The sequence below is a fragment of the Conger conger genome, chromosome 12 (assembly GCF_963514075.1).
Source record: "Conger conger chromosome 12, fConCon1.1, whole genome shotgun sequence".
In the NCBI taxonomy this organism is placed as follows: domain Eukaryota; kingdom Metazoa; phylum Chordata; class Actinopteri; order Anguilliformes; family Congridae; genus Conger; species Conger conger.
The window spans coordinates 26,408,507-26,417,102 of record NC_083771.1 but is presented as its reverse complement, the minus strand read 5'-3'; the positions used below and the strand labels follow the sequence as shown (position 1 = coordinate 26,417,102).

At 43.5% G+C, this 8,596-nt stretch overlaps 1 protein-coding gene across 1 annotated transcript in view; it reads left to right on the top strand.

Moving 5' to 3' along the window:
- The first annotated feature begins 202 nt into the window (after window positions 1-202).
- Window positions 203-8,596, top strand: part of LOC133141542 (olfactomedin-like protein 2A) — a 21,519-nt gene continuing 13,125 nt past the window's right edge. Inside the window, exon 1 of the mRNA XM_061262110.1 lies at window positions 203-331. Coding sequence (XP_061118094.1) covers window positions 263-331 — 69 coding nt within the window. The 5' untranslated portion in view covers window positions 203-262. The remainder of the gene's footprint in view (window positions 332-8,596) is intronic.

The window sequence follows — 8,596 nt, the reverse complement described above, 5'->3', positions numbered from 1 at the left end:
CATGGGAGAGACAGTTTGGAAGAAAGGCTTGTTGTGTCGTTTCTGTCAGCCCGCAGAATGAGTGCTACTCGCAGGCTGCTTGGAGTCCACTGACCACCTCTTGGCCATTAAGCAACGGAGGCGTAATCTTAACGTGTTCCTTTTTGTCCGATTTAACAAGCCTATTGGGATATAGTTGGAGTGTTGTTTTGTTTGTGTTTTTGCACATTTTATCATTTTGTATCGGAGAGAAGAGGTATACTGCCTCTGGATTGCCGGAGAGATGTTGAGCCTTAAAAACACCATTGCCTGCTTTATCCTGCTGTCTAAACTCATCAATGCACAAAATAAGGTAGGACAGCATCCGTGTTTTCCTATAATCACCCAGGCATCTAGAACACGCGTGCTTGAGTCTGCCAGCGCTGAAGCCTTCCACGGATGAATAGATGTCACTGAGTGCGCACTGCACGCTTTATTGTGAAAATGAGAAGAAAGGTGCAGTTTTAAAACTAGTCTAATCTTAACCTAAACTGATTCCTTCAGGGCTTATGTGATTGCAATAGTATAATTGTTTTCGGAAAAAATAAATAAAATACAAATCTTGCATTTAATTGTGAATTGGTAGCCTGTTACTTAAACGTGGATTAATTCGAGGATACTATAATGTGCCTTCTGGCGTATAAAGATCTATGCATGTGTCAGGTCAGCTGTGTTAAATGTGTTATCCTATAAAGAAAAACACGGAGCCCTTGTCCGACGCCTGGGGGGATATATCGCATATGTTTTGCTATTATTGATCGGAAACAGCAGCTTGAAGCCCCGACTGAGCCCCGAAGCAGAAAATCGAGCAGCAGGTGGCCAATCGACTGAGTAAACACTGGACCGAAAGGCCAATGGCAGCCCTCCAGGGCCCGGTGCGGAGAATAATACGGTAGCTGCTATCCAGAAAGAGGCATTTACTGCGTTTAATCTAAAGCACGTTTACCGAGGTCCTAATGAGTTCACTTGCTTTAGTTTGCGTTTAATCCTGTCACCACAGGCGATAAGGCCGCAGGCTACTGTAACATGAGCATCCAGAACATATCATAGTATCGCCCCCCAAATTGCTCCAGTTCACTGTTTGAAGCCGTTGCTGCATGAAAACAATATTGTTTGTACAATGTGATACATGAGGTTTCATGAGTACAGCAACTTTGAGTTATTGAAGCAACACAATCCGTTATTTGCATTTACAATGTGCTGTAAATTAAAGCGAAGTGTTTTATGGGGAAAAAAAGCAGAAAATAAAGCTATAGAAAAATAAAAGAGAACACCATTTTGTGAGGCTTATTTATATCTGCAGTAGTCTACGATTATCTTTGATTTGAAAACTTGCTTCTGTAATGAAAGAAATGAACCCACTTCAGAGTTTGGGGTAATGGAATTAAACACTACGCTTCAGTCAGCAACGGTTGGCTACCCTGGAATAAAATGAAAGAAGGAATAAGAAAAAAGGATGCAGAAATGTCATGACCGATCAGGACTGAGCACTGTGAAGAGGACATGGGCCTGAGGAATGTATCACTAATCAGATAAAGGGCCACATCACGTGGATGTCCAATTTTCTTTAAGTAGTTTTCCTTTAACCCTTCACGGAGAGTCAAATCTAATCTCGAAACTAAATCCAGTTTTTCCCTGGGTAATTATCTGAACAATTAGCGCAACTGATTCCAATTCGTGTTTTCCGCCCTCCAGGACTATGATTTGAGTTACAGCGCTGAAAAAAATGATACAATCCTGGGTATAATGTCATATACGGGGCCCTGCCCCTCGTTCCGACCTGAGAGGGTTGAGGCAACAGCCTTTTAGCTACATCTCATGTTCCCTGTCAACATAACACAGACAAACCAATAAATCTCTAGTCTGTCCATCCATTTTCTAAAGCGCTTATTCCCAGGCAGGGTTGCTGGGGGCTTCAGCCTATCCCAGCATGCCGCAGGCAGAAATACACACTGGACGGGCTATCAATCTATCACAAGGCCCACACAGCATTCGCACTCTCATTCATATACAGGCAATTTAGAGGTGTCCAATTAGCCTGCTGCGTGTCTCTGTGGGAGGAAACCCGGCGGGAACCTGCACGGACGTGAGAAGAACATGCAATCTCCAGATGGACGGGTGCTCAGTTGGTTCTTTCTCACTATATTTTGAAGGAGCTGTGTCACTGAGAGAGCTTGACTTCCACATTGTAACTCATCTGTGCTACAGTTAGACCATGGCCCTACAAACTGCATACAGCTCATCACCCAGTCTGAGGGATGTTAACCAAATTCAGAAAACATAGCCTGCCAATGTCTGTCAGACAGTTCTATAAGGGTAGGCAAATCATAAACCTATTGTTTTTATTTGGTCTGTAGGGAACTGTCGTTTTTACTATGCATACACATTACTACATCATATGCATTAAATTTTGAGAAGTTTGAAACATAGGCAACACTTTTTTTTTCACTTCGTTTTTGTATGAGCACCAATTAGCTAATTATTCAACATCAGTGGTGGATATTTAGGATTTGCTGTTTTTTCTTCTGCACTCCATCTCGCAGCGAGCTTCTCCAGACCCTCCAGTGGAAAAACAACCCCACAGCGTGACTCTGCCACCACTATGCTTGAGGGTATGGTGTTACATGGATGATGGACCGTGCTTGGATTGTGCCAAATTAGTGCTTTGCTTGCAGACCCAGAGAGCTCAACTTTAGTCTCAGAGGCTCACAACATTTTCCAAAAGTGGCTTCCATCAAGGAACTCCCCCCCAAAAGGCCAGACCTGTTAAGTGTTAGCGATTTGTTGATGGACAGTTTCTCACATTCCTGCCAATGGGCTCTGAAGCTTTCACATGATCATCTGATGGCCAGCCTGACCTCGGTAGTGTCTGGGGTGTGTTACACTGGACTTAATGGTGCTTCTAGAAAGCTTCAAAAGCTTTGACAGTTTTAATAAATTACCTTCTCCAGCTGTTTGTCTCCTGAAAACTTCATTCCTTAGTCTTCAGGACAGTGTGACTGGTTTGATCTGCTGTTTAAGTTGAGATTACATTACATTTGTCCAATGTGACTAGACTAAGCTGGAGACAATATTCCCCTGGAGCAATACAGAGTTAAGGGCCCTGCTCAAGGGCCTTAACAGCTGTATGGATCTTATTGTGGCTACACCGGGGATCGAACCACTGACCTTGCAGGTCCCAGTCATGTACCTTAATGTACCTGCTCACAAAGTTTGTGCAATCATACCGAACTGAACGCAGGTAGATTCAGAATCATGACATTTTGTCATTATAGAGAGTTCCTTGTGGTATGTACTGTAGAGGTAGAAACAAATTAAATTTAAATATATTAAAAATGGGAAAAATGATAATCAATACAATTATACATAATTAATGTGGCAAAAACTTCCGCATGGTGCAGTTTTTGTTAGAATCTGTGTTGGCTCTATACAGAAAAAACATGTATATGTACGTATATATGCATTTACAGTACCCATAATGGTTCAGACAAAGACCCATTATGTCTTGATTTGCCTCTGATTTGCCACAATTGTAGGTTTTGGTTTCACCATGCAGAAATTATAGCGGTGTCTATACATAGTCCACGTAGTCCCCCCATTTCACGGCACCATAATCTTTGGGACACATGGCTTCACAGGTGTTTGTAATAGCTAAGTTGTGTTTAATTGCCTCCTTAATGCAGGTGTAAGAGCTCAATCACCTTTGGAAACTATTATTGCTGTTTATGAACATGAGGACCAAAGTTGTGCCAATGAATAGGGGGGGGGGGGCTTTTGTATAATTATTTAGTTAGCCAGTGATGCTAATTTTCATCTGGAGAACTGGGGCTACGTGTCTCAGTGAAGTGAAAGCTGCACTCAGTTGAACCACTAGAGGCAGTAGAGAGCACAAATAAATCGAATAGCATTTCAGCACACCTGGCATTGTTAGAAGTTTGTAATACTTCCTCCTCCATATTCACTCCAATAGATAGAGAGTAATAGCCAGTGTTGAGTTTTGTCCCAGGATAAAGTTAGCTTGAATTCCTGCAACTGGAGCCCTATCTACATAAGATCATTATTCATCAGAAGTAACAAATCGGTGATACGTAAGCAAGGCACTTCCCCAGGATTTGGGCTGGCTTACCTCATATCAGTGCAAGTCATGAACCAGTTCAGTTCTCTAGTCTGTGTTGACATATCTGGGGGATTGTACATTTGTACATTTGCAAGGTTCCGTGAGACTGGGTGACACGAATAGCACAGGTTTGTACAATGATACGTATTGGCTCAGGTGGTAAGATCAGGCGTCTGGCAGTCGGAGGGCTGCCGGTTCGATTCCGCCCTGGGTGTGTCCAAGTGTCCCTGAGCAATAAACCTAACCCCTAAATGCTCCTGACGAGCTGGTCGGTACCTTCCATGGTAGCCGATCACCATTGGTGTGTGAATGGGAAAATGAGAAGCATCAATTGTGCAGCGCTTTGGCGCTATATAAAACCTTACAGCCAACCATTTACCATACAGTGCTTCTACATCTGCAAGTGTTTTTCTCCCTCTGGAAAGGTTATGTATTATGTATTTCTGAACAATGTAGTATTTGGCATTCTTTATTTTTATATGCATACTTTCCTTGTACACAGGAATACCAGTAGTGTGTGTGTGTGTGTGTGTGTGTGTGTGTGTGTGTGTGTGTGTGTGTGTGTGTGTGTGTGTTTCCAGGGTGATGTTGCAACCAACCATAAATCTCCTCTGGAGGGTTTTGGGTTTAATATCACATCTTCCCGACATGGCTTCCCTGACTGTGAAGGTTAAGGATAATATTAGTTCTGTTTGTACAGCTGTGAGGTCACAGAACCCCCCTCCCCATCCATAGAACCCGCCCCACCCACCCCCTGCGCTGGACCCACACAGATTTGGGCAGATGTTGATAGGTTGGATATGAAACTAATTACCTGCTCGGGGGTCTGAGAAACGATCCCCACAGCTTCAGTGTTCTATTGTCACTTTCATCCCTGGCCCACATAAATTCTCATCTGGTTCTGATTTCTCCTTTAGCTGCTTCAACTCTCCCCCTTTCAGTCTCTTTCTCTTACTTTTCTTTAATTTTTCCCTCTCTCGATTGCTCTCTCCATTCCTCTCTGTTACTGTATACTGTCCTCTCTCTTTTCCCTCACTCTCTTGCACTGTTCCCTCACTGTGATACCTGGCCCCTTTGCAGCACAGCCTCCAACTTTTTGAGCGAGTGGTGTGGCATCAGCTGGCCGCACTGAAGCCCCTCTCCCCGCTTGGTGGTCTGCTTGTTGAGACGGTGAGGCCACCACTGAGTCTGGGTGTCAGTACTGTATCTCTTTGTGCTTTGGGGGGGGGGGGGGGGGGGCTGCTCGTCCTCACGAGCAGGGCGGCGTCCTTTCGGATACAGGCAGCTCAGAGGCTCCAGGTCTGTGGACAGCTGTTTGTGATGAGAACAGAAGTCTCAACACCACAGGCCTCGCAGAGTGTTGGCAGCTGTTGGGAGCTTGCCTGGACGAAAGGCCTTGGATGTGGAAGGAGCGTATTCTCCACGAAGCGCTGATTGGGCCAGAGCCCTTAGGACCAGCCACCCTGCAGAGACAGTCCATCGCAGCAGGAGTCTGCGAGCTGGCTCACTTTCAGGAGACAGAGGGGGGTGTACTGGTGCCTGAGAACCTGGCAGAGCTCACAGGCACGCTTTCCCTCAGAGAGCTGGAGAGGGTTAAAGGGGAACGTATGGTGGGCACTGCCCACCGCCGAACGTGGGAGGAATGGAGCCAGGTGCCTCCCCCTGTCCCTCCGGCAAAGATGGCAGGGGAAGGGAGGTAGAGGGAGCCCTGCTATCTTTCAGATCTCCAATACTGAGGAGCTATGGGGAGAGGAAAGATCTGTGTGTAATCTGTAAATGTTCAGACGTACGAGAGAGCTGCAGGATGTATGAGAAAATCAGTAGCAGGAGGAAACTGGAGATCAGATCATGTTGGGGTACAGCTGGAGGGAGTTGTATAAGCTCCCAATACCAAACAGGACAGAACAGCAGAATTAGTGGAGGATATATGCATATGTTGACTATGAGAAGCTGAAAGCTGTGTCTTCCATTTTTAAACGTTTTTGTTTGGAGGTGGGTGTGTTCTTTTTAGGAAGATGTAGCGTTTTCAGCAGTGGTACAGGCCCAGCCTGGTTTTGCAGAATTTCCTGTATGGCTGGGAAGAACTAGCCACATGGATAACATTTAGGAATAAGCATTGGTGATGTGGGTCCACAGATGTGCATTTGATTTTAAGGTGGTGCATCTCTGTGTGTGACTTTGGGTGGAATTTGAGTCTGTATTGGGTCGTTTATATATAATATTATATATTATATATAATATATATGTTTATTTTGGGCGCTGTGTTGTGGGTCTTATTCTTTATCTATTCATAGGCTCTCTGTGTATTTAGTTTGATTTCCTGTTGTGTTCACATACGCAAATCTCTCAGCAGTACTGCCACAGAGATCTGTAGTAGAGAGCCCATCGATTGTGAATGAATCATTTCTGTTCAGATGTTTTGAAAACTTTCTTCAGTATAATAATTTGAAGGGGGCAGAGGCAGGTCTTCAGAGAATACAGCTGACTTTAATCCAAATATGTGTTTTTTCTTTTGTTTTGTTTTTTAGTAGGGAAGCTATAGTTTAATTTGCACCATATGACAATTCCCCCTGAATCCCTACTATTCTTTCATGGGGGTCTAGTAGGGAGGGTACTGTTAATACAATGTAGCCGTTGGGACTAACTGGAGATTTTCATTCAAAATATCTCATAATTACTCATATTATTTACAGTCAGAGTTTCTGGTTTTTGCCAAAGGCTGCACTGCAGAATATTTAAACCGCCTATTATAAATACTATTTTTCAATAAATATTTGGTTTATAGTAAATCCATTGTTATTGAAAACACTTATAAGAATTATACTTCAGGTTTAAATGAACGAAAGGCTTTAGAGAATAGAGTGCTATTGTTTGCAGTCCTAGAGTTAGCATTTTTGAGCCATGGGTTCCTTCGACTGATTTCATTTAACTCGTAGATGTAATATAATTTGTAGGACAAAACATGAAATTCTCTTAAGCGTATGTTAACACCACAGACCATAATCCCTATGGGAAAAAAGCATGGGAAATCTACAGAGGGAACCCATTGTGGAAGAACCCAAGGTGCAATTTTAATGTTGTGGGACACTAAAGCTTCGGCGCTTTTCTGCCAGGAAGAGGCGCTTTAGATGAATATACAGTACTTCCTGTTTGAATCACACAGAATTATCATCTCTGCGCAGATCAGATGAACATCTGTTGTTTTTATGCTCAGAAGCATCTTCTGTGTGGTGGGCACTGGGTATGTGTTGCATTGGGGGGGGTCAGTGTGTATGTGTATGTAAGTGCTGTTGGGATCTGGGATTAGTGCTGGGGAAGTCTGTGTGTGAGCTCATTTCGATGGGGGGATTGACAGGGGCAGCTGTTTCATCAGAAGTGGGTTTTAAAGGGGTGGGAGTGGTGAGGTAATGGCTAGGTGAGGTAATGTTTATTGGGAACAAATATTAAACCATATTGTTCCCAAATGTAGAAGAAGTTGGTGGAAATAACATAGAAACTACTGTACTTTACAGCACTTGATTTTGGTTGAAATATTTTTGCCATTACCTTTTGGTAACTCAAAAGTTCCTCTATATTGTAGAACGAAGTCATCCAGGATCAGAATGCACACTGACTAATGAAGTGGCCTGTTATTGGGGTTGAAAGAGCTGATCCTGGAGCAGGACTGATTTTCCACAACATTTTAGGCTGCTTCACTGATGGTCTGTAACACTTGTGAAACAGCCTCCAGTAGAGTTTTCATGAGACCTGGAATTTGGGAAAAGTTTATTCAAACTCTCGTGTAGGTGGCATAGATTTGGAATTCCTGTTTAGCACACAGAGTGCCAGGTTTACAGACACAAAGATTAAGCTTTGTCTATGTAAATGTAGTTGTCTATGGAGAATCTCCATTCAAAGTATAATTTTCAGACAACGCTTAACCTTTGCCTGTGAAACTTGCCCAGAAGGTATTTTTTGCGACTGAAACGGTTGTGTTATATAAAATCTGGTTTTACAGATTTAGAAGTTATTTTTATTTCCATTGCATATGTAATTATCTTACCAAATCTTGGATCAATGTTTTGTCACGTCCTGCTGCAGAGCCCAGTCGTCGTTTTGTCGGCCGCTCTGTATCTAACAATAGGTGGCAGCTGCTGGAACATGGGTGGGCGTGCCAGGGCACCAGCGTCCTGTTTTCCCAAACTGGACTGACCAGTGGCGAAGAATTGGTAGCCTTCAGAGGCTGCCAGACTGCTTCCGGTAATTTCCAGACCACATCTAGGACACTGTAGCGGGAATCTGAAAAGCTGTTGGAGACCAGTGGTTTGCCGGGAAAAAAACGGAATGAAAAACAGCAACTGCTCAACCATTGATACAGGAAAGAGCTGGAAGAGGCAGTAGAGGGATCTGATCCATGTTGCTAGTAATTAATAACACAGTTATTAATATTGTACATTATATTATAAGTCTATATGGTTCATC